This window comes from Geotrypetes seraphini, chromosome 10, assembly GCF_902459505.1.
Source record: "Geotrypetes seraphini chromosome 10, aGeoSer1.1, whole genome shotgun sequence".
Classification (NCBI taxonomy): domain Eukaryota; kingdom Metazoa; phylum Chordata; class Amphibia; order Gymnophiona; family Dermophiidae; genus Geotrypetes; species Geotrypetes seraphini.
In genome coordinates this window covers 68,697,251-68,724,764 of record NC_047093.1, presented here as the reverse complement: position 1 = coordinate 68,724,764, position 27,514 = coordinate 68,697,251, and the positions used below count along the sequence as shown (strand labels likewise).

The 27,514-nt window shown below is 41.2% G+C and overlaps 1 protein-coding gene across 1 annotated transcript in view; it reads left to right on the top strand.

The window, feature by feature from the left end:
• RALGPS1 (Ral GEF with PH domain and SH3 binding motif 1) overlaps positions 1 to 27,514 on the top strand; it is a 643,064-nt gene that overhangs the window by 208,821 nt on the left and 406,729 nt on the right. Inside the window, 1 exon segment of the mRNA XM_033960779.1 lies at positions 14,629 to 14,712. Coding sequence (XP_033816670.1) covers positions 14,629 to 14,712 — 84 coding nt within the window.

Below are 27,514 nucleotides of genomic sequence, written 5' to 3'. Positions count from 1 at the left end.
TTGCTTGCAACATGAAAACTATAGATACTTGGGCTTCAAAGCTATATGTTCGATTCTTAGATAGAAAAGGCAAATTAGAAGAACTCGAATAAGCAAATACCTTGGTATTAAAAAAAAAAAAATCAAACCAATAAATAATTATATAGAAAGTGACACATTACTACTGAATACTAGTTGTCTTTTCTATAATACTACTAATATGATATTGGAGCAGAGGGAGAGGCAAGAGAGATGTCTAAGTCAACCAGCAGTTACATTTATTTCAAACCAACATAGATTCAAAAGCAGTTTAAGAGTCCTAGGTCTTTAAAAAGACCATTAAAAGTCCCAAGAAGTGGAATCCTATGACTTTCCTAGGATTCCACTTCATGGGACTTTTAATGGTCTTTTTAAAGAAGGACTCTTAAACCACTTTTGAATTTATGTTGGTTTGAAATAAAAGTAACTGCTGGTTGGCTTAGACTTCTCTCTTGCCTTTCCTTTGTTCCTGTTATTATCGAGGCCAGCCCTTTTTATTTATTTATTTTTTGTTCTATTCTACTAATATGATATTGAACAGTACAAACTAACACTTACAGCAGCCCTGTAACTGATGGAAATATCCATGCCTAAATGTTAGCCAGCATGCTCTTGACTTTTATAGTTCTATACATACTGTATGTCTTTGAATACATTGCCCAAACTCTGCTCATATGCACAACCATTGGCAAAGTACCCAATGTCAAATCATGTCACATACATTTCCACTAGTCAGTGTTCTGTGAGGTCATTACTGATGAGGGGTAAGTGTCTAAGAGGCCAAAGCATCTATGGGGAAATGGATGTTAAGTTCCAGCCATACATGTGGTTCCTCAAAACCACAGAAAGTGAATAATGGATCCTTTAAGTTTAACAAGGCTATTTTTTTTTGCATGGGACAACGCTTGACAAAAACCTAATAGAACATTCAAAATATTGCAGACATATTTTTTTTAATTGCTTATAGAAGTAACATGTTTCTTTATTTCTGGAGTTGTTGCTTGCAACTCACTCCCTTGTCTTGGCCAGAAGTTAAACAGGTACTGCAGATATTCAGACTGGAGTCCGAATAATGTGTCAGATAAAGTTAGAACAGCCTTTTTACTTCCCTACTTCCCCAAACCTGTCCTGGGGATACCCCAATCAGTCAGGTTTTCAGGATATCCACAATGAATATTCATGAGAGAGATTTGCATACTAAGGAGACAGTAAATGCAAAACGATGTTCATTGTAGATATCCTGTAAATCTGAATGACTGGAATTCCCTCAGGACAGGTTTGGAATCACTTATCTGGTCAGTGGTCTGAAAATCACTACTAACCAGGTAAATCCCAGTTCTGCCCAGAATATGCCCCTGAACTTGCCTGAAGACAAATAGGATAGTGCCATGGTAGTCTCCTTGGATTTTTACCAGCACAGTCCAATTATAATCCATTGAAAATTGAAGGAGCACTCAGCAAGCTTATTTTTTTAACCAAAGAGAAGACTCCTGCTAGATTAAGTCATTTTCAGAATCAGCCTGTTTGGTTTTATTTCTTATTTTCTATTGTGGGCTTTGTTTGCCATACTGGAATATCAATTTTAATAAATATAATTATCCAGCTTTTGGAACCATCTACCATTGGTTCTCTTTTGTATGTAGAGAAGAGTTAAACCAGTTGCCTAGTATAACGATTGCCATATGAACACAAGAAATCCAGTTTTCTAATATAATCAAGCTGTTCCTTATAAGGATACTATTTGTATGATAATAAATTGGATTACAGGTGAAAATGATGTTTCCCCTTCTGTAGGATTGTGCTCTCAAGCTTAGGGTAAAACAATAAACTCTGAATTAACCACCAGTCTGGATAGTTATGGTTGTGCAGATCTGCATTTTTATGCATTCCTGAGAGCAAGAGTAAATGTTGGCTGCCTGACTTATCTCTTCTCATGCTATGACAGATTAGATTTTTTTGGATGGAGACGACTATTCCAAAACGTTCTTTTTTTCTTTGTGCTGATGTGATTTAAGTAGAGATGCTATTACTTTACTGCCAGACTTCAGAATCTTGGATGATCATCTGTTGGGGTTTTTTTTGGAGGGGAGCGGGGATTTTTTCATCTTGTACCTTCCTTCTCTCTGTTGGGTTCTGTGCTTTTGTTCTGAAGAACATGAGCGTGTCATGACCTAATATGAGCATCAATTTTTGGCATTGGAGAAATGTTTTCATGAGTTTATTTTTAAACAAAAGACATCTGTAGTGTTCATTAGGTAAGTGGAATATAAAAGTGACTACACTATTCATATGGAATGCATTCCATTTGCTCAAACAGCCACTGGGGTTTATCATGAGCTTGGCAAGTCTTCAGCTTATCATAGTTTTGTTCCGAACTAGATCTCAGCCTAATAGAAGGTTATAAGCAACATGACCACATTACACCATTTTTGCAGAAATTTCACTAGCTACCAATACAATAGAAGGGTAAATTTATAACTCTGTCTGATCTTAAAGGAAATGGCCCAGAAAATTTAATGATCTCCCTCTACACACCTCTGAGGTCAATGAGATTCTCCCAAGAAGTATCCCTAACCACGCCCTCTCCAGCCTTCTCCAGAGTAGCCTCCACACTCTGGAATGCACTTGCTGAAACGCTTTGCTTGAGGAAGCAGGTGAAAGCTAGGCTCTTCACCCAGGCCTTTAATAGAAGAAATAACTACCGTATATATTTGAATATAAACCGAGATTTTGGGGCCAAGCAGCCCAAAAATGGGGGTATTGGTTTATATTTGGGTCAGCGCCTACCCGCCCCCCTCCCGGACTTGTTGCAGGCCTCCACTGGGCCTGCCATAATATTTGGTGGTCCAGCGGTGGGCCGGGACAGGAGGGATCTCTTCTGACTCTTGCCCTGGCTGACTAACAACTCTCACCTCCCTCCTGCCTCCCTGTACTTTTAAAATTCCTGGTGGTCCAGCAGTAAAATGGGGCAGGAGAGATCTTCCTATATGCATGCCCTATGCAGAACCACTGTCTGAATGACAGCTGCAAGTTCTTGCAGCAACCTTGTGAGTTCCCATGAGAACTTGTGGCAGCCATTCAGATTACAGCTCTGCATGGGGCAGGAGAGTAGGAAGATCGCTGTTGCTCTGGTTTCACCGCTAGACCACCAGGGATTTTAAAGGTATGCTTTTTACTAATCAGGAAGGTGAGAGGGAGGTGAGAGTTGTTAGTCTGCTAGGACAGGAGGCGGAAGGGCTCCCTCCTATCCCGGCTCACTGCTGGACCACCAGGGCTTACGACAGACCCACTGGAAACCTGAAAAGCATTGGGAGGGAGGGGGGACAGAGTGCAGAGCCTAGTAGGGCAGGGAGAGAGGGGGGACAGAGTGCAGAGCCTGACAGGGTAGGGGGTGGGTACTTGGTACAGAGTCTGTCAGGGGAGGGAGGGAGGTGGACTTGGTGCAGATCCAGGCAGGGCATGTGAATATAAAAGCCCGATTTATATTTGAGTCAACCATTTTTCCTCCTTTGGGGGAGGAGGGAAGGTTATCTCGGTTTATATTTGGGTGGTTTTATATTTGAGTTTATACGGTGACTTGCTAGTCACACATACACACAAGGTGCCTAAGTTAATTGAAGAACGCTGTTAGAAATGGCAGAAAAGGTGAGATTGAAGAGCCTATTGGCAACCACATAGACGCTTTAGGCTGCCGAATGCCAATGCAGGTGTGGCCAACGCCTGAAGTGTCATTAGGCAACCTAAAGTGCCAATATACGCATAATTCATGCAAAGTAGGTGCCAGAAATGTAGGCCCGATAAACCCTGGCCTACATTTCTAGCACCTATCTTTCCCATATGTGTGATTCTGAAACCGGCGCTGATGTGTGATTGACATGTGATGAAGTGGCCACCGATATTGGCGCCAGTTACAGACTCTGGCTCTTAATGACAAAAGTCCACAAACCAATTTTGTGGCAGCCCTCTGGACCGACTCCATCTTGTTTATATCTTTCTGACTTATTTTTGCTGTACACCTCCTTCAGTGAATTCCTTCATAAAGGCAGTAAACTTGAATACTGTGTGCAATTGTGGTCACCGTGTCTCAAAAAAGATATAGCGGAATTAGAAAAGTTACAGAGAAGGGCGACAGAAATGCTAAAAGGTTTGGGACATTCTCCATATGAGGAGAGTCTAAAGTGGCTAGGGCCTTTCAACTTGGAGAACAGATGGCTTGAGTGATTTGATAGAGGTCTATAAAACACTAAGTGGAGTGGAATGGAAAGGGTAGATGTAAATCGCGTGTTCACTCTTTCCAACAATACTAGGACTAGGGAGTATGCAATGAAGCTACTAAGTAGTAGATTTAAAATAAACCGGAGAGAATATTTCTTCACACAACATGTCATTAAACTCTGGAATTTGTTGCCGGAGAATGCGGTGAAATCAGTTAACGGGGTTTAAAAAAAGGCTTGAATAACTTCCTAAAAAAAAAAAAAAAGTCCATAGGCCATTATTGAGATGGCTTGGAGAAATCCACTGCTTATTCCTAGGATAAGCAGCATAAAATTTGTTTTACTACTTGGGACCTGGGTTGGCCACTGTTGGAAACAGGATTCTGAGGGATTGATGGACCTTCGGTCTGTCCCAGTATGGCAATTCTTATATTCTTGTTTATTTATTTATTTTATTTTCTAGTCCGTTCTCCCCAACAAACTCAGAACAGGTTACTGGTTAACATACATACCGTATTTGCCGGCGTATAAGACGACTGGGCGTATAAGACGACCCCCCCAACTTTTACAGTTAAAATATAGAGTTTGTTATATACTCGCCGTATAAGACTACCCCTTCTTCCGCACACCTTCTCTACCGCCCCGGGTGCAGCACAGCCGGCCAGGTCCCCTTACTTTTGTGGCACTTCCCCGACCGACCGACAACAGCCCCGGTCCAACAAACCTCCCTGCCCTTAACCGCGAATCTAAATTACCTTCTGACTACCCCTTCTTCCGCACACCTTCTCTACCGCCCCGGGTGCAGCACAGCCGGCCAGGTCCCCTTACTTTTGTGGCACTTCCCCGACCAACCGACAACAGCCCTGGTCCGACAAACCTCCCTGCCCTTAACCGCGAATCTAAATTACCTTCTTACAGCTGCTGTAAGAAGGTAATTTAGATTCGCGGCTACAGGGCAGGGAGGATTGTCGGACCCGGGCTGTTACCGGTCGGTCGGGGAAGTGCCACAAAAGTAAGGGAACCTGGCCGGCTGTGCTGCAACCGGGGCGGGGCGGGCCGCTCCTCTCCTTTGGTAGCCACTCGAACCGCGAGGCTACTCTCCTTCTCCTTATCTGCCCTGCTTGCAGCACAGAGCCGAACGGAAGTCTTCCCGACGTCAGCGCTGACATCGGAGGGAGGGAGGGCTTTGTTTAAGCTTTGTTTAAGCCCTCCCTCCCCTCCGACGTCAGCGCTGACGTCGGGAAGACTTCCGTTCGGCTCTGTGCTGCAAGCAGAGAAGGTAGGGAGAAGAAGAGCCGCGTACATCCAGAAGACTGAGTACATCCAGCCCCGCGACCCTCGGAGGCGTCCCCATGGGATCCCTGCGACCCTAGGGGGCGTCCCCACGGGATCCCCGCGACCCTAGGGGCGTCCCCGTGCAGCTCTCTAATGTAAAGTAAGGGCATTTCAACAGTACCCGGCGTATAAGACGACCCCTGACTTTGGGGAGGATTTTAAGGTACTGAAAAGTCGTCTTATACGCCGGCAAATACGGTAATATAGAAAAAACAGGAGAAAACAACACCACAACCACAAATATGCACAAATCAGAGTGGAATTGTCCAGAAGAAAATGATGTGCACTAAAGAAGTGTCCTCCAATATGTCTGGTGATTTGAAGATTTTTATTGTTCAAACATCAATAAAACACATTCATTGACTCCCTGCGCTAAAAACCGCTGTCGCGGTTTAGTAAAAAGGGAGGGGCTATATTTGTCTATTTTTGTATAATTGTTACTGAGGTGACATTGCATATTTTAAAGTCATCTGCCTTGACCTCTGAACTCCCCTCCCCCCCTCCGAATACAAATGATAATTAACATTTTCTCTGCATACAGTGTTCTTTGTGTTTTTTTTTAAATTTTATTGTTAGTAGATCATTTTGACTTGTTCATTTTAAAAGCAGCTTGCAAGCCAAAAAAGTTTGGGCGCCCCTGACTTAAATCAAAGATTTTCAACTCGGTCATTGAGGCATACCCAACCAGTTGGGGTTTTCAGGATATCCCCTTTAACTCGTTGAATTCAAAGGATAACTTTGTAGCCAGTCCCAGAATGCTCCTAGTAACTCCTATTTCAATCAGATGACTTTTAGGGCTACTTTTACTAAGCTGCGCTAGCGGCTTTAGCGTGCGCTACAATGCCTCATGCGTTAGACGCTAACGCCTCCACAGAGCTGGTGATAGTTTTTCCACCTAGCGCGGGGGTTAGCGCGTGCTATAAACGCTACCGCAGCTTAGTAAAAGGAGCCCTTAGTGTCCTGAGTTAGAAAATAAGTTCTTATGTAGTCAGTACTGCAGCCAGTTACATAAGTGCTTTTAATATCAAGCCCACTGGGCGAAATAAAAAGTGGAATAGATTAATAGATATTGTTAAAAGTAAAATGTGACTGAACACCAAAAAGCAGTGAAATTATTTCCTTATGTTACACAAAACATATTGAAAAAGGGGGAAATAAACTGATGCCATATGAGTTTGATATAGAGTTGAACCCATTTTCTAGTCATCCCACTCTCTCACTAAGAAGGAAGACAACCAGCTGTGGACTCAATTTATGAAATGACTTTCTCATGGGTGCAGACAGCTCAAAAACCTACAATATATCAGACTCCTCAGGCATGCCTCTGTTACTCAGTATACTGCATCATAAAAATTTATATGTGAACTTTGTAAATGGATATGAGGTCCTTGACTAATTCTTCTCATATGTTAAGAGTTAATTGTATTAGGTTTCAGGTGTTCTGTTGCTTGGAAAAAAATACACTTGCATGTGATTCTTTTAGATTTTCCCACGTCCTCAGCTGACGGAATGATTAATTGCTTATATTCTGTTACATCAGTGATACCCAACATTGTCCTCAGGATGTTGCAAGCAGATTGGTTTTCAGGATATTCACAATCAATATGCATGAGATAAATTTGCATACACCTCAGTTTCCAGTATACATCTTGGGCATATTTCTTGTCTATGTTTGGAAAATTCAAGTGGCAGCGGGGTTGTGCATGGAGGTCTTGGTTGTGCTGCTGGAAGTACACAACTGAGCCAAGCTTCTCCTTCACTCCTTTTATTCTAAGAGTGGGTACAGTTAATGCAGTGGTCTCAAACTCAAACCTTTTGCAGGGCCACATTTTGGATTTGTAGGTACTTGGAGGGCCTCAGAAAAAATAGTTAATGTCTTATTAAAGAAATGACAATTTTGCATGAGGTAAAACTCTTTATAGTTTATAAATCTTTCCTTTTGGCTAAGTCTTAATAATAATATTGTCATTTATAGCTAAAGAGACATATGATCAAGAAACTGTTTTATTTTACTTTTGTGATTATGATAGACATACTGAGGGCCTCAAAATAGTACCTGGCGGGCCGCATGTTTGAGACCACTGAGTTAATGTCACCACAGTCACCCCTAGACTTCTCACTGCAGATTCTCTTCATTAGGGTAGTCAGGTATTTCTGCCTCCTTTACTTGATTGAGCTTGCAGTAGATGGGCAAGGCTTTAGTGCTGGATAGCTGTCCCCTCACATGTACAGAATTACAATCCTAATAGGCACTCTATAATATCAATCCACTCAAAGATTTTTCAAACTATTGTTTAAATTTATATCATGCTTTATGGAGCAGCTTATAATACTTTTAAAAGACACAAGGGGAATCTCAGAATGCCACTTGTCTGCTTGTTGGTTCCTACAGTACAATGTGGCAGCACTCATCACTGGCTCACCCAAATGTGCCCTTTATTCTATTCTAATCTCTTTTTTTCTTTTTTATATTCTTCACACTGTTTCTAGTTCTAATTTTTCATACTGTTTCTGTGCTCTTTAATAAATAAATAAATATGCTAATATCTTTAAAGTCATTTCCAAAATCTCAATTCATTGAATTTTTATCTCTTCCATATGTTTTCTTAGTCATTTCATTCATTTCAATAATTTATCATTCTTTCTGATTCATTTTCAAGTAATATACTAAACATTTCTTATCCCCTAGATAACTTAGCTTTGTTAGTGCAATGTCGCTGTTACACTATGCCCCACCAACGCGTTTCGTATCTTCCTCAGGACAGGGAAGTGCCTTAACTACAACAAAGCAAACACAGCAATATAAGAGTTATTGGGAGGGGAATGTCAATGAATAATTATCGGTTTTATATCATTCTCTTCAAGTACTCACCAACTACATTTCATTCATTCGCTTTCTCACGCTGCTTACAATATGTCATCCAAATATGGCCGCGGCATTCAGTTACTGCATGATATACATAGGATACACAATCATACACTACTCTTCAGACAGAGTCTTCAAAGAACTTATCCAATCATCACAATCAACACCCCAGGCAAGTTCTTCAAAGAACTTTATCAATCAAGGAAAAAAATGGACACTTTGTTCAAAATCAGCTATTAATGAAGAATAATGGGAATGTTAACTTTAAACTGGAGATGCTGGAGAATGTGTCAAGATAATTTGAGATTAATCAATTTTCCTAAACTGATCACAGTTTCAGCGCTTGATATGTTCTAAAGATATCTCACAGAGGTTTTGAATATTCCGCAAACCTCTTATCCACCTGTGTCAAGGATTTATTATCTTCCAGTCGGAAAGAAGAAAACAGCTGATGAATAACAGGCTTCTGAGTTAGAAGCGTTAGATATGTTAGAGCAGATATCGATGGCTACACTTTTTGTTCAATTAGCCTTAGAATCTGACAGAGATTGGTGGTTGAAAATATTCTTCAAATTTAAAGATAAAGAGTTTATAAACTATAAGATCAGAATGTACCCAGATGTATCTAGAGTGACCCAAAAAAAGGATACAATTTTTGATTTTGCGTCCTCAGGTTCTAAATTGGGAGCAACATTTGCGCTTTGATTTCCTTGTAAATGCTTGGTAAATTATCAGGGAACTAGATATATATTTTTTGAGTCTTCACAATTGTCATGATTTATTTTGGGTAAAGATGTGATAAATGCTAGCACCCCTGTTAAAATACAAGAAGAAGGCTCGTAATATAAGGACCTAATATATAATATAAGGCGATATTCAGGTTAGCTTGTCTGTTTATCTAATAATGATTTAATAATTACTAAATTCCAATTTTTTCCTTCCTTTCTTTTTTCCTATTTTCTTATTGTATTGTTTTTGATTCTTTTCTTATTTGTAACTGTTTAATATGTAAGATTTTTGTGATCATGAAAATTGAAACCTTAATAAAAGAATTTTTTTTTTTAAAATGATATTGGGTATATGACATTACATAAGTCTCAAAGTGTGAGTGCCAGCATCCCATAGTAGGATCCTAGACTTTCTATACAGCTACCATGGAGATTGTAGCAGTAACCAATGACAGAAGAGAAAGTGCTCTCGCTACACAGATTGGTTGGCATTGTCAGGAAGCATAGCTAAGAACTAGGGACAAAAAATGTCTTTTCTATCTGCTGGGATTATTGTGCCAGTTTGGTATAATTAGATAGCAAAGGAGATTATCTCTATGTTGAGAAGTTATGAGAAGCTAGCACTTTACATTTAAAAAGAAACTTCCAAGGACCAGGGGGTCATGCTGTGAAGCTTGGGGGAGGAAAACTCTGAGAAAATTTTCCAAATATATTATGGACTTTTGTATAATCGCTGCCAAAAAAAAAAATCTACACCCCCATCTTAGAACCACATGAGTGGTTCTCATCCATGGACGCCTTCATGGCTCCCTAACAAGTTTGGTTTTGGGGAAAGCATATGCAACAAACCTGATTGCTAGACCAAACATATGACGACATGCCTCATGAATATTTATTGTGCATATCATATAAACCAGACGTGCTTCAGGGCCTTGAGAACCACAGTTAGAGCCCTTGCAGTACATAGTGAGAAGTCTGCAGGATAACTTCATCATTTTTTCCAAATATTGTTGGTGTAGGTTAATTTAATTCCATTCTGGCCCTGTGAAGTTAATCAGTACAAAACATAATGCAAAAAACAGTTCAAATGGAGCCCAAGTTCTTGTCTAAGTAGTAATATATTGTAGCCTACATTTTTCCGTATATTTATTTTTCCCACATTGTGGTTTGATGACTTCAGCATTCATGGTTAGTAGCTGAATTGTCTTGATCTTCATCTGGTATACTACTTATGCAGGCAGTCCTACTGTGAGAACTTACTTCTTTCAGATCTTTCAAGAGATTAGTAGAACATCTTAGAAGTACATGGGAACCTTTTGAACCTGAGCTCTTTGAAGCCGTAAGACTTTAAGTGAATGTATTGATCTGAGAAACGGCCTAACTGTGATAGTACAATGATGGTTCTTTTACACTCATCAGTGAAGTGTTGAGTCATATCACGCGAAGGTGTAATACATTTTTGTTTTTCTTATTGTGATTTATGGTGAACTCAGGCTGTGTGATTCTTGTACTGGAACATTAAGTAATAACTACATAAATCTTTTTTTAACGGTCTGTAGACAGTGAATGTTTTTTTTCAGTAGATTAAATCTGCATGTCTCATAGCTCATCTAACTGAAATTTTTGGTATTCTATTTGATAAGATGACAACAGTTAGATGTGTACTTTCTTAAAGATATGTGTGTTCATTGCTGTAATTGCGCATTAGAGTTGATAATGTCAATTGTGATCCAGTCCTCAACCCCTCTCCTGAATTTGATAGAAGTACAGTTTTACTGAATATTTATACCGTATATACTCGAATATAAACCAATCCAAATATAAACTGAGGTAACATTTTTCCTCAAAAAAAGGAGGAAAAAAGGTTGACTTGAATATAAATTGAGATTAGAAATTTGGCTATTTGAGTGTAGTAAGTAATGCCATAAGTAATCACAAATTTTTCAGTTGGGGCTCTTTTGAGTCCAAAAAAGCTGAAGGAGAGCCAACAAATATCTTCCTACTTGGGGTCATGACACCAACCAAAGATTCTGAATTTCTATCCCCACCAGAACAACTGGCCTCAGTCACACATGCAAAAACAGAAAGAAAACCCTTTTCAAATACCCCTTTTCAAAAACCCACAAATTAAAAATACTACTGTACGCACTAAAAGTACTATTGAAACCCTAATATGCCAGACTCTGCATATAAAAGAAATAGAAAGAAATGCATTTCTTCCTGAACAGTTCAAATTATAAAAACAGATGTAAATGATCAAAATTGACTATTTCAATCACTAAGTTGAAAATATAAACTTTTCTCTTACCTTAACAAGAGGGCATTCCGAAAAGTTGAAAGGGGACAGATTCAAAACGAATGCTAGGAAGTTCTTCTTTACCCAACGTGTGGTGGACACCTGGAAAACGCTTCCAGAGAGCATAATAGGCAGAGTACGGTACTGGGGTTCAAGAAAGGATTGGACAATTTCCTGCTGGAAAAGGGGATAGAGGGGTATAGATAAAGGATTACTGCACAGGTCCTGGACCTTTTGGGCCACCGTGTGAGCGGACTGCTGGGCACGATGGATCTCAGGTCTGACCCAGCAGAGTCATTGCTTATGTTCTTATGTTTTTCTGATCATCTTGCTCCCTCTTTGCTCTTAACTCTGTTTTCAAGGACTCCTTATACATTTGCTGTTTCTTTCCTCTCCTTCACATCTTGCATTACATCCATCTTTGGCACTGATTTTCATATTCAGGTGTCTTTCATTTTTCTTCCTCCATCTCAAATCAATCTTTCCAGTTCTTCCCCTTCCCTTCATCCATGTGCCACCATCTCTTTCCTCTCTGCCCCTCCCATTCAATATCTCTAACTTCTTTCTCTCCCCCCCCTCAGTTCCACCAAATGTTTTCCCCACCCGGTTTTGAAGCTCCCTTCACTATGAAAACTACATGGTCACTGGTTCAGGAGTAATTCTTTTGTGCTGCCAGTGGCCTCCTCTGCACTGTTCCTTTCCTGCGGTATGCCCAAATGGAAACAGGAAGTTGCTTTGAAAGGGGGTGGACCGTGGCAAAAGAACAGTATAGAAGAGGCACAGCAGTGCTGGAGATTTGAAGAACAGTAGCCTAGGCACTTTTGTCCTTCACTATCCACTCCCCCCTGCCCCAGACAGACTTCCACACTTACAGTTCCGGGGTTTCAGGAAGCCAACTGTGACGCTCTGAGCTGGTGAAGGGCCTTGAGCGTCTGTGCATGCTCAAGACCTGTTGGCGCTCGCCTTCTCCAGGATTCTCGAAGGAAGTCCAGCAAGCCTTGAACATACGCTGATGCTCAAGGCCCTTCACCAGGACAGAGTGTCGGCATTGACTTCCTGGGTCCTGGAACTGTATGTGTGATGTCGGTCTGGGGTGGGGGTAGCATGTCGGTCTGGGGCGGAGGTAGCAGGTAGTGGAGGATAGGAGTGTTGGTAATCAGGATGGGGAAGGAAGATAGCAATGTCAGTTATTAGGGGGGATAGCAGTGCTGATCATCGGAGGGGTGAGACAACAGTGCCAGTCATCAGAGGGGAGTGGAGGATAGCTGTGGTGGACATTGGGGGTGGGGTGGGGTGGAAAATAACAGCATTGGTCGTTGGGTGGGGAAAGGAGGAAAAAAAGTACCATCATCAAAAAGGAAGCTTAAATATAAACCAAGGCCCTCATTTTTTTGGCCCAAAAATCTTGGTTCATATTCGAGTATATACGGTATTCGATTTTGCCCTAAATAATGCCCTGAATACATTGTATTCAGCTTTAAATTTGAATATGAATAATCCAGAGCTCCACTGAACTAAATCCTATTGAAATAAACACTTGATCTCTGATTTCACATTGCTGCTTTTATAATTTGTTATGTTAAAATTCAGTCTCCATTATTCGTATTTGGCTGACTAATATTTTTCATTATTTGTATCCAGCCAAATTGTAAAATATGCTTCTCGGTACAGCTCTAGATAGAAGTCTAGGTCTCTGACCTTTTAGGCATGTGGACATGTTTGGGTGAAATCATGTAGTACCCAATCAAGTCTAAATGTAGTAGCTATGCTTTAGCTACTTGCAACTTATGTGAGCCTATTTTACAAAGACATGTTGGCACCTGTGTGTTTTCATAAAATAGCCTCAAACTAGTCACCTACTTAGACTTCATCTATTCTAAGTGACCTGTTCATAAAATTACCCTCCATGAGTTCACACGTATCTAAACTTTGCCCCTTAAGTGACCATTTCTGGCTTTCTTGGTGAACAGTCTTCATACTAATAGCTTCAAAGTCTGTAGATACTTTATATTCTTGGACTTGTACTAATTTTCAAACTGAAAGTAAAAATGCACTTTTACTTTAAAAATTACCTAAGGAAAAAGATCTCATATCTTGGTTTTTTTGGTTTTTTTCCTGCACATACTTGTTCTAACCAAAACAGCACACATACTTTTGAAAATATACAAGAAGCATTTTGCTTTGTTACTGATAATCCTTTGCAGTGCTGACAGTATTGTCTTCACATACGCAGACTCTGAATAATATTCTGTTGCCTCCTGAGGAAGGCTTTAATAGCCAAAACAAAACTCTCTTCCAAATTTGGATCTATAGACTTAGGTTCCTGTTACATATAATTATTTTTATAGTATACTTCATTAATATTAATCTATTAGTTTATTGTTGTTTTTAAGTTGGAATCTAATTAGTCTTCCTCTTACTTTCTTCTGCTTGACACATTTTTCAGATTCTACCATAAACTTACCCCCATGAAAGCCTCTGCTAAATCTGAGCAAAAACATGCATGTTGTTTCAGCCCCTGTCCTATCCCTATCTCCAGGCACCCTTCTGCTAAATATAGATGGAAATTGGGGAGCATACATTCATCTGCCTGTACGTTTGAATGAGTATTGTTCAAAGAACCTGTTTCTATAGTAAAGCACTCTTCTTCTTGTGGAAATAGTTTTGAAAATTTCACTCTAAATCAGGGGTGTCAAAGTCCCTCCTCGAGGGCCGCAACCTAGTCAGGTTTTCAGGATTTCCCCAATGAATATGCATGAGATCTATTTGCATGCACTGCTTTCATTGTATGCTAATAGACCTCATGCATATTCATTGGGGAAATCCTGAAAACCCGACTGGATTGTGGCCCTCGAGGAGGGACTTTGACACCCCTGCTCTAAATGAACTGCGTTATTCTAATACTTTTCCTATTATAGATATAATTTTTTCAGATTTAACGTGTGCCTTTTCAATACTGGTTGCTTTGAGGTACAGATGGTATTTTCCTGTTCTGAAAGACTTAAATTAAAGGGTTGATATGAAGCAGTGGAGAGTTAAGTGACTTACCCAAGGTCATAAGGAGCTTTAGTGTGATTTGAACCTGGATGTCTCTGGTTCCCAACCCACTGCTTTACCCATTAAGCTTGACCCATTGTGCTTATTAATTAGCCTTTTGCTGTTCTCTTTCAGGAGCTGGCTAGTTGTGGATGGAACAAAAAGGAAAAACACAGCCTTGCCCCTAATGTTGTTGCCTTTACAAGGAGGTTTAATCAGGTAAGATCTATGAATGCATATAGAAAATTGCTTGCTTTACTTTCATGACACTATTTTGTATACAAGAAGTCATATGACCAATGAACCAATCTGACACAATGTGAGAGTATGCAATTTATGAGACTTAACTGTGATTGGAAATGTACTAACTTAAATATGAATACTAATAAATGAAAAGTTGTCATAGAGTTAATAAAATGGTCTAGAGCCCATATTTCGAAGAGAGACAATTGTATGGATACTGCCTAATTGTGCAGGCCTTCTGAGTATTCTTCCATGAAAACCTTTGTGTTTTTTAAACATGTTTCTGTCCAACTATTATTCCTTGGCTGCACTGAGATGGAAGAAAAGGCTGAGCAGGTAATCTATCCATGCAGGTGTTCAGAGCAAACAGTATACCATTATATGAGTTAGACAAAACTATCCTGCACGTGCTCCCTGTCATGCAATGTATTCTGATTATTGCCCATGGGTAGGGCAATTTTAAAAGCTACTTACCCAAGGAAATAACTGATTTCGCAGGTAAAGTAGCTGTCTGTAAATTGCCTTCTCACAAGTAGCATGGCCTTCCATAGGGGACAATTTTATATAAGGACTTTTCAGTTCAGTTTATATGATATACTGCAAATCTAAAAACAATTTTAAAATCTATGTGGTTTATAATAAAAGTGTAAGGGGGAGGGAACAAACCAATAAAATATGACAAATTAATGAACAAGACAAGACATAACTAAAACACATGGAAAAACCAAGAAGGACAGACTACAATAATATCAAGAGTTCATAAGGGGAAGGAAGAAAACATTAGGGGCTCCTTTTACTAAGCTGCGATAGCGTTTTTAGCGCATGCAGAATTTTAGCGCTCGCTAAACCCACGCTACGCGGCTAGAACTAATGCCAGCTCAATGCTGGCATTAGTGTCTAGCATGCGTGGCAATTCTGTGTTCACTAAGCGTGCGCTAAAACTGCTATCGCAGCTTAGTGAAAGGTGCGCTAGGGTTTGGACGTTTGGGGCTTAGGCTTTTCTTTAGGTTGATTATAGGGTATAAGTTTAGACATGGTGGTGGTTTGGGCTGAACATAGAGGCAGGCCATTATAAAAAAAAAACCTCCTTTTGGACGTTTTTTTTAATAATGGACATTTTCCCTGCTTCTACTTTCAGTGTTTAGGGCCTTAGGCCAAAAGGGGACTTAGACGTTTTTTTTTATTATGCCCCTCCACGTGTTAAAAGCTTGTGAAAAATAATAAATTTTTAATTGTGTTTTAAAGCTTATGAATGAACTTTTAGTGCAAAGATAGAATGGAAGAGAGTTCCATAGAATTGGAGCCATGATTGAAATGTCAACGAATTGTTGTCTAAAAGAGGGAACAGTCAACAGATGTTACTGAGAAGACTGAAGGATTCTCCATGGTTAATACTGAACTAAGAGATTAAACAATAAAGAAGGTAGTCTAGAAGTTTAAATGTGGAAAGAGAGAACATTGTATTTAATAGGGATTTGACATGTAATTGGAAGAATGTGTACAGCTTTCAAAAGAGGGATAACATGATTGAATTTAGAGCGGTGATAAAAGATTCTGACTGCAGTGTTCTACACAAGCTGTAGATGACGGAGCTGATAATTCAGAAAACCAGTAAGAATTGAATTGCAATAGTCAAGTTTAGAGAGAACTAAAGAGTGTAAAAGAATACAGAGGGAACCCATGGAGAAAAGTGAATGAATGGAGCGTGATGGAGAGCAAGGAAAGAAGAAGAAACTTTCTTAGAAATGTGGGAGTAAAAAGATAACGCATTCTCCAAGGATCTTAGTAGTTGTTGTAAATGAAAGATAGCACCTTTCATGGTGAAACTGGGTGGGTTTGGTAAAGGTATTCCAGAAGAAAATATCATAACAACTGTTTTCTAAGAGCTGATTTTTAATTTGTGTGTTGTTAGCCAGGTAGCAACCCTGTTTAATTTTTTTAGAAGGGAGTATGTGAATCAAGTGGGAGAAGAAGCTGAATGTCATCAGCATAGATGAAAAAGTGAACCCAAGAGATTAAAGCAGGAGAGAATCAATGGGGTCAAGAAAATGTTCAAAAGTATAGGTCCAAGAACAGAACAAATCCTTAGGGAACACCAGAGGAAAATGATTTTGGTTCAGAGAGAGTACCAGAATGACAAACTGCATAAGGATAATCTGACAAATAAGATCTTTCAAGTGTTCCAAAAGGATAGTATGGTCCACTAAGTCCAAGGCAGCTGACACATTAAGGGAAAATAGAACAGTATCATAGTTGCTGTCAAGAATTTGTCTTATGTGGTATAGGAGACCAAGAAGGGTATGTTGGAAGCAAAAACTGGTTTGATGGGGATAAATTGCATTGATACTTGATAGAAAAATCAGAGAGTTGGGTTACAATGGCTTTCTCAACTATTTTTGAAACAAAAGGAAGATTAGAGATAAGTCTATAGTTGGTTACAATTGCAAGATCAGAAATGGGACTCCTGAGCAGAGGAGTGACAAGGTAAGGGAAATTTGGCTGTAGTAAGGCTATTGTTGACCATAAACAATAGAGGCTCAAGAAGTAGATCAGGAAAGTGGGGATATGGTCAGTAGAGGTAAAGAGGACTTTAGGAGTTGAAGACTAGAGATTAAATGAGTCAATCATGGCTAAAGGAACTTAAGTACTTGGTACAAATTATATCACAATGGTAGAGTAGATCAAATTGGAAGAGGGGGGGTTATGCTATATGTTAAAGAGGGAATTGAATCGAACAAAATGAACATTCTGCATGACACAGATAACAGTGTGGAATCCATATGGATAGAAATTCCATGTGTGAAAGGAAGGAATATAAAGGCAGGTTATACTTATGTACCCCGGGATAGAATGAGCAGACAGATGAAGAAATGTTTTCAGAGATTAGGAAAGCTAGCAAACTGGGCAACAGTATAATAATGAATGATTTCAATTACCAAAAATTACTAAGGAAAGGACACACAAATAATCACAATAATAAGATTATGTCCTATACGGAAACCAAAGAGCCCCCCTTAACAGTGGTAGTCCACCTACCAGTACATTCATACACACAGCCACACAGCCAAATCAGAGAAAATGTGGAGGAAAAAACCTCAATTCAGTTTCATTGATAAAAAAACCCCAAACCCTCCGTTTTTCATATATGAAAGATTTTAAAGTCACTTTTAAGTGAGCCACTGGTGTAGCTGGTGTAGCCGGTGAAAAACGAAGGGCAATATAGCAGCCCAGAGGCAAACCACCTTCATAAGAGAAACCGCGCGCCAAAAAAATCCTATGTGGAAAATTAACACTTTCAAAGTCTCAATCAGCTTCCTTAGGCATGTGAACAAAGGAACGAAACATCACACTTAGTTGCAGTCGTGTATCCCTGACGTAGCTTGGCAAAACGGCGATTTCACTGTCGGGTGCAACTGGCTGCAGCGTTCAGGCGTGGTAATACACAGTAGAAGTGTTTTCAGGAAAGCCCGGATACATGACTGCAGCTAAGTGTGATGTTTCGTTCCTCTGTTCACATGCCTATGGAAGCCGATTGAGACTTTGTGAAAGTGTAGACGTTGCACACAGGATTTTTTGGCGTGCAGTAGATATTTGGTGGGTCTTGGAGGGCTCACCATGCAATATAAGGGGGTTATGATGTGGTGTGTACTTTGAACCTTTTATGTGAAGTTCACTGCAATGCTCCCTGAAATGCCCCACTGCTCTGCTGGGATGTCTGTGTGGCCAGACTACTAAAAATGCCTGCCCCTCCTACATTCCAAATGGCTTGTTTTGTGCCTTTTACTTTTGGATCTGTATTTTTCAAAAATGGTTCAAAAAGATAGATGCACGTCTAATAAATGACCAATTGAAAAAACCCAAGATAAGATGTTTTTTACCGTTTTGAAAATGGTCATGTTCACTTCTGGATTTCTGTACATGGTTGAACCGTGTCTCTCTGAAACAAACAATAGTCAAATCTTCCTTGCAGATCTTGAACCAAAAATTGCTGCATAGACAGCGAGCATTTGTACTCGTAGCTTTCCAGTAACGTATTGTTTCATCCTTTTTTAAAATCTTTCTGCCTAGTCTCCCCGTCGACTTTCTTGTTGATAGGCTAGTTTAAATGATTAGAAACGTATTGTCCAGATTTCTCACTACGGATCCCTTTTCCTGCCACAGAAGATTGTAACCCATCAGTTTGAAACAGCCTTTTGTTTTCCCAAATGTTGCCCCATCTTCCTATGTATTTCTTTGTGGCACTAGGTTATGACTCACCCATTGAAGTTCTTTGTATTATGAAGTCTTTCCTCACCCTTTCCTAGGCAGGCAGCATTTCAGAAAATGCTTATATGCTTTACCAAGGACCTTATCCCCTCCCCATCTTTTAGAAAGCTGTGTGTACTAGAGATATGCTATTCCTGGCCAGGTTATTTGCTCCCTTGAGAATTACAGCATCAACCCTAGAATCTTTATTCTCTTCTCTGATCCTTGTAGCTGAAGAAGCTGGATATTTATTGGCGCTTGTGGATTCTGACTCCAATTTAATGCCACACACTGTAACTTAAATCAGTTCTTTATATCTAGTTTAATTGTACAAACAACTTGGCCTTGAGTTTAGCCACCCATCTGTTTAGCCCAACGTACTCTATACCACCCATCTTATCCCCATCTAATATCTGCAATTGGCCCCTCGGCTATATGATAAACTATAGTGTAGAAAAGCGTTAGCATCATATCTATGTTTTCAACATATCTATGTTCTAATATGTGCTTATTACCGTATTTTCACGCATATAACGTGCACCCGTGTAAAACGCGCACACGGGTATAGCGCGCAGAAACCACGATTTTATGTACAAAAACTTTTGTATACCGCGCTCACGGGTATACCGCGCATGCTGCCCGACTGTCCTTTCGCCCGCCCCGACTCTCCTCTGGCCACCCTGACTCTCCTTTCGCCCTCCCCGACTCTCCGTGCGCTGTCCCGACTCTCCGTTTACCCGCCCTGCCCTGCCCTGCCCCCCCCCGGCAGGACCACTCGCACCCCCACCCCGAAGGACCGCCGACTCCCCGACAATATCGGGCCAGAAGGGAGCCCAAACCCTCCTGGCCACGGCGACCCCCTACCCCCACCCCGCACTACATTACGGGCAGGAGGGATCCCAGGCCCTCCTGCCCTCGACGCAAACCCCCCTCCCTCCAACGACCGCCCCCCCCCCAAGAACCTCCGACCGCCCCCTCATAAATGCTTTTATTAGAAGCTTATGGCTTGCCCACTAAATATCCTCCCTTCTGGAAGACACAGCAGAGAGTCTAATAAGAGCCCACGAGAAGAGACTGTGCAGCGAACTCAAATGAGTTACTGTGTTCAGGTTTCAGCTGTGTCAGCGGCACGGAAAGTTACTGCCATCACTTATCTGTATTGATTGCTGCAGGGAAGGGCTGAATCGGGCTGTTGTGATGACAATATCTCATTCCGGCGCGTGTACACACACGCACGTAAAAATGGACACACGGGTAACCCTGAGTTAGGCATGAGCACTATAAAGACATGAGCACTATAAAGACAATGAGTTAGGCATGAGCACTTATAAAGACCCGCGACCCCCCTGGCCGACCCCCACGACACCCCCACCCGCCTTCCCCGTACCTTTGTGTAGTTGGGACAGACGGGAGCCAAACCCGCCTGTCCGGCAGGCAGCCAACGACGGAATGAGGCCGGATTGGCCCATCCGTCCCAAAGCTCCGCCTACTGGTGGGGCCTAAGGCGCGTGGACCAATCAGAATAGGCCCTGGAGCCTTAGGTCCCACCTGGGGGCGCGGCCTAAGGCACATGGTCGGGTTGGGCCCATGTGCCTCAGGCCGCGCCCCCAGGTGGGACCTAAGGCTCCAGGGCCTATTCTGATTGGCCCACGCGCCTTAGGCCCCACCAGTAGGCGGAGCTTTGGGACGGATGGGCCAATCCGGCCTCATTCCGTCGTTGGCTGCCTGCCGGACAGGCGGGTTTGGCTCCCGTCTGTCCGGCCAACTTCCAAAGGTACGGGGAAGGGGGGTGGGGGTGTCGTGGGGGTCGGCCAGGGGGGTCGCGGGTCGGCTGGGGGGGGCGGTCGGAGGTTCTTGGGGGGGGGGCGGTCGTTGGAGGGAGGGGGTTTGCGTCGAGGGCAGGAGGGCCTGGGATCCCTCCTGCCCGTAATGTAGTGCGGGGTGAGGGTAGGGGGTCGCCGTGGCCAGGAGGGTTTGGGCTCCCTCCTGGCCCGATATTGTCGGGGAGTTGGGGAGTCGGCCGGGCAAGAGAGCTTGGGCTCCCTCTTGCTCCGATCGTGGATGCGGGTGCGGGTGGGAGCGCGTGCGAGCGGTCGTTCGGGGTGGGGGTGCGAGCGGTCCTGATGGGGGGGGTGAATCGGGTGTCGGGCGGGGTGGGAACTATGTAGAAAAACTTTTGTATACCGCGCTCACGCATATAACGCGCGAGGGGTATGCGCGGTAGGTAAAAACGCGTATAACGCGCGCGTTATATGCGTGAAAATACGGTAATCGTGTATGTCATTGTTTTGTCTAATCTTGTATGTTTATTTTGTTAAAGGTATGTATAATTGTATTATCTATTTTTACCCGATTTTAAAGTGTATAACCACCTTGAAATAAATGATAAGGTGGTATATCAAATTTTTAATAAACTTGAAACTTGAACTTGTAAATGCAGAATCTTGTGCTTAATGTTTAAAGCACTGTTAAAAAAAAATCTCTTGGGAATAAAGATATTCTTTATAGATTTCAGAGATTAAAACTTTTATGATCTGTGGTTCCAGCTGTCCCCGTAGTATTCTGAACTTCCTTATTGCAGTGTTTTGGTGAATTTATTATGCTTTTATGCTGGTATCATAAATCTTCTCAAGGAGCCTAAGTAAATTTCCAGAAATGTTGTGTTTTGTTGCAGTCTTATCTTAGGTTATTTGGGTAGAACTACGGCTTAATGTTGTTTTTGTGGTGAGACTTGAAATAATTTCATCTTTTGGATGGCTAGTTTGTGCTATAAATAGGCCCATGATCCTTGGTTTGGAGCTTTAGGGATCCTGGTTGATCTCAGGGATCATGAGGAGAATGAGCTCAAATTGCGTTATTGGACTGAGCAAGTCAATGGGATAAGCTATCTTCAGAAGCATTACCAGTTAAAAAAATGGTCTAAACAGAAATTACATTTCCTAAATGTGGTAGAAAGGCCAGGTAGGTTCTATAGCTGTACCGGGACATGGTACACCCTCACCTGGAGTACTACGTCCAGCACTGGTCACCGTACATGAAGAAGGATACGGTACTACTCGAAAGGGTCCAGAGAAGAGCGACTAAAATGGTTAAGGGGCTGGAGGAGTTGCCGTACAACGAGAGATTAGAGAAACTGGGCCTCTTCTCCCTTGAAAAGAGGAGACTGAGAGGGGACATGATAGAAACATTCAAGATACTGAAGGGAATAGACTTAGTAGATAAAGACAGGTTGTTCACCCTTTCCAAAGTAGGGAGAATGAGAGGGCACACTCTGAAGTTAAAAGGTGATAGATTCTGTACAAATGTAAGGAAATTCTTCTTCACCCAGAGAGTGGTGGAAAACTGGAACGCTCTTCCGAGGCTATTATAGGGGAAAACATCCTCCAGGGATTCAAGACAAAGTTAGACAAGTTCCTGCTGAACCGAAACGTACACAGATAGAGCTGGTCTCAATTAGGGCACTGGTCTTTGACTTGAGGGCCGCCACGGGAGCAGACTGCTGGGCACGATGGACCACTGGTCTGACCCAGCAGCGGCAATTCTTATGTTCTTATGTATAGTTTTTGTTCTTTAAGCAAGGGAAAATAAGCATTTCTGTGGATGCATATGAGTCAATCATTTTCAATTTTTAACTGTTTATGAGCTCTTTTGCCCTTCATTCACCACCCACTCCAACTGCAGGTGCAGAATATATGCCTGCTCTTAACATTATACTTAGAACAAATCAGACACCTACAATGTACACTTACAACTGTTTACTATATTGATGTCTGTCGTTAATGTTACACCGACTGCTGTTGTTGCTATAGACACTACTGTACCACCACACTGATTGCCATTACTTTAATGACTGCTGTTATTTTAAGGATTATGTTGCTTTGATTATCTTCTCTAACCCACCCCAATCTCCACTTAGGAGGATTTGGCGGGATATAAGTCCACAATTAATATAACATATGCTTTGGGTTTGCTAGTTTTCAGAGAGGAGCAACAGGGGTAATTGGACAAATTTGATTAAAGTATATGCATTGAAAGTGCCTATGTAGTTTGCAGCGTTATGGTTATCTGAGAATTGCTTTCTGAATTTACAGAATCAATGTCCTCCATGATGGTCTGCAGGCCATCAGAAACATTATCCCAGATGCTGCTATAGCTGTGGCCTCCAAACTCTAGCGCTTAATCCTCACACACATCTATTTCAGATTTGACAAGGACTTGTACTGGCAAATCAATGGCAAAGCCATAAGTAACCTAATGGTTCCAAACAATACTTCCTCAACTCTTACACACAGAAACCTCTAATCAGGATACAGTGTTGACATCATCATCACCTGGACCCACAGATTTGAAACCTTGAAGAAATTCCATCAGGAATTTATTGAGCTCCACTCCACCATCAGTATGAGCCTAGAACAGTCCACACAGCAAGTTCATTTTCTGTATACCATTTTATAATTTTGCATGAGGGACATATATGAACCACATTATACCAGAAACCCACTGACTTTCATAATTTCTATTTACTTCCAACCATCACTGTCCTCTATTGTCTACAGCTAAGACCTTTGGTACAACCTCATTTGTTTTGACGTCTCTTGTTAAGAAACTACAGCAAATGTTTCAGAGATTACAATATCCATTCCATGAAGTTAGAAAGAAGATCAGTATAACCAAACAAATGTCCAGAAACAATCTGCTACAGTACCATCATAAAAATGAAAATAACAGAACACCCTAGTTGCCACTTACAGCTTCCAGTTGAAATCACTGAAGAGAGTGTGGTGTAGTGATTAGAGCTAAAGCCTCAGCACCCTGAGTCTGTAGGTTAAAATCCTGTGCTGCTCCTTGTGACTGTGGGCAAGTCACTTAATCCTTCATTGCCCTAGATACATTACACTTCGTTGTTTGTCCAGCTCCTTTCATTGTAAACTGCCTTGAAACCTCATGGCTCACGTTTGATAACAATGTAGTGTAAACTCTTCGCTGATTGTCCAGCACTTCTTGTTGTAAACCGCCTCGAACTTTCATGGCTTTGGCGGTATATAAGAATAAAATTATTATTATTATATAGATTGTGAGCCCTCTGGGACAGATAATTAAAATGATTGAGTATCTGATTAACCCGTTCTGAGCTCCTTTGGGCGGACAGGCTAAAAAATTAAATGACTGAATGAATAAATAAATATCAAGGATGTACAACTTATCCTGGATGATGATATCACCCTCTAATTGATCTTGGGTGACACTCTTGTCTTGGCATATAGACAGCTGTTTAACCTCACTCAGATACTCATCACAAACAACACAACAGCACCCACTCAGGTCTCGACATCAAGGACAGCTTCAGAGACTTAATTTAACTGCATTTCCTCCAGTGGAATAAGTCATCTGTCCGCAATATCTCTCTGTGTAGAACAGGGGTCTCAAAGTCCCTCCTTGAGGGCTGCAATCCAGTCGGGTTTTCAGGATTTCCCCAATGAATGTGCATGAGATTTGTGTGTATGCACTGCTTTCAATGCATTGCGGAAATCCTGAAAACCTGACTGGATTGCAGCCCTCATGGAGGGACTTTGAGATCTCTGGTGTAGAACAAACAGATTATCCCCTAAGTAAAAGAATAAAAGGACACAAATATGAAACTGGAAATGGCAAAATTTCAAAAACCAGTAGGAAAACATAAGAATAGCCTTACTGGGTCAGACCAATGGTCCATCAAGCCCAGTAGCCTATTGTCATGGTGGCCAATCCAGGTCAATAGTACCTGGCCAAAACTCAAGGTGTAGCAATATTCCATGCTACCAATACAGGGCAAGCAGTGGCTTCCCCCATGTCTTTCTCAATAACAGACTATGGACATTTCCTCCAGGAACTTGTCCAAACCTTTCTTGAAACCAGCTACGCTATCCACTCTTACCACATCCTCTGGCAACACATTCCAGAGCGTAGCTATTCTCTGAATGGTAAAAAAAAATTTCCTCCTATTGGTTTTAAAAGTATTTCTATGTAACTTCTTCGAGTGTCCCCTAGTCTTGTAATATTTGATGGAGCAAAAAATCAATCCACTTGTACTCGTTCTACTCCACTCAGGATTTTGTAGACTTCAATCATATCTTCCCTCAGCTGTCTCTTTTCCAACCTTCCATGACACCCTCTAACTAACCTTGAGATTGCCATATTTCTACAAAGGAACTTCAACTGGACAATCCAAAGTGAAACTGCTGAATTGTAACTTGTCGAAAAGCTTATCATTATCATCCTGGGCCTGCATGGGGACAATGGATCCATGGCTCATTACAGTTGTGAATGGACTTACTATTTTGAAGTCATTCTGTCTTTGTTTTCTCTCACTCAGCTAACTGAGCCTCGTCTTGCAGTAACCTTACCCAACTTTGCATGAATTATTTTCCAACCTGTACCTGCCGAGATGCCCATTTCTTTAGGTATTCAGGAAACCTTAATTTGTCTGCCTGACAAAATTAAATCCTCAACTTTCTTGCACATTTCTGTGGAAGTTGTTTCCACAGGCCATCCAGTGTAAGAGTCATCTTCAATGGACTCTCTACCCCACTTAAACTGTTTGCTCTAAAATTTTACTTTGTAGGATGATGGGGCAGACTCACCATAAACTGCAGTCATGCATTCATGGATCTTCTTTGGCTTTTTCCCTTCTTTTGTGAGAAATTTTATCACTGAAAGGTTCTACAAATCTGGCAGTTTCCAACTTGATTCACATGAGGACACTCCTGACATCCTGTCTTTTGGAGTGTTAGACTCACACTGAGCTGCAACTGTGCATGAGTAACCTTGAGACATGTCACAACATTCACAGACTTGTTTCAACACGCTTGCTACTTTGTCATACTCAGGTAGATAATTTGAACACTCCTCGTATGCTACTGTTATCATTCATTTCTATACCTTGTCCTTCACTTTCCAATATTTTTTCCTAGACTTTTTAGAGAGTGAAGCAGGGACAAAAATTCATCCCATTTCCCTCCCCGCAACAAAAGATTTTTCCCCATCCCACCCCTTCTCCGCAGTTTAGCACATTTTGTAACCCTATCACCTCACTGTCCTCGCAGTCTTAATTTTCTTCCCTGCATTTTCTTGCTAAAAGCAGAAAGGAAGATTTTATTTTTCTCTAATCTAGCCCAACTTCCTCTGTAATTAGAATGCACCTGTTAAATGACTTTCTAAGAAAAATAAAGTTAATGCATAGTCAGTGCTAACAGAAAACCATAGGCTTCTTTTACAAAGGTGCGTTAGGGCCTTAACGCGTGGAATAGCACGCGCGCTACCTGCTACCGCCTCCTTTTAAGCAGGTGGTAAGTTTTTGGCTAACATGCCCTAAAAACACTAGCGCACCTTAGTAAAAGGAGCCCAGTGTCTTTTTCATACACACACAACACAAATACGGTACACCCTCACACAGAATGGAATAAGTAATCACGAACTAAAAATAGAAATTTGTAGACAAAAGTTCAACTGAACTGCCAAGAAGCCAGACTCTGAACACACTGCAACACCATAGAAACAGTGATGCATGTCCCCAAATACTGTTCAAACTATAAATATAAAGATAGATGTAAATTTGAAAAAAAATAAACAACTGACAAATTAACAAATAGAAATAAAAAATTTAAAATAAGATAACATTTTATTGGACTAATACAGTTTTCAATTAGCTTTCAGAAGACAAAACCTTTCTTCAGATCAGAACAATATTTTGCCGCTACGGTTTCCTGTCCTGATCTGAGAAAGGGTGTTTTGGTCTCCAAAAATTAGTCAAAAATGTATTAAAATTATTCCAATAAAAAGATAGCCTTATTTCCATTTATAAGCATTTATCAACACAGCTACAATACTACTATATCCTAAAGCACAAATAAAATAAATAAATAAATATAAATTTATTTTTTCTACCTTTGTCGTCTCTGATTTCTGCTTTTCTCATCTTCTCTTCATTCTCTTCCTTCCATCCAGTATCTGCCCTCTTTCTCTGCCTCTTCCATCCACTGTTTGCCCGCTCTCTACCTTCTAGTCATTGTATGCCCCTTCCATATGGCATCTCTTTCTATGCTTCTTTTCTATGCCTTTCTGTGGCTCCTCTTTCTATGCCTCTTCCATAAACTGTCTTCTCTCTACCCCTTCTATCCAGCACCTGCACCCCTCCATTTAGCCTGTGACTCCTCTCTTTTTTTTACATGATTCATTCCAGCTTCATCCCTCTCTCCTCTCGATGTCTCCACCTCCCCTCCTCCCTTGCTCTGCCATTTCTCCTCTCATTTCCTTCCTTCCTTCCCACTCCTTGGTCTAACATCTGTCTCCTTCCTTTCCATTTATATCATCTCCCTCCATGGTTGGTTTGGCATATCTCTCCTTTCCTCCCTTCATTTCTAGCATCTCTTGTCTCCTTCCCTTCCATCTCTTCCTCCCCCCATGCTCTGCCATCTCTCTCTTCTCCTCTTCTCTCCTTCCCTTCCATCTCTCCCTCCTTCTTCCTCTCCGTGCTCTAATTTCTGGCATCTCTCCC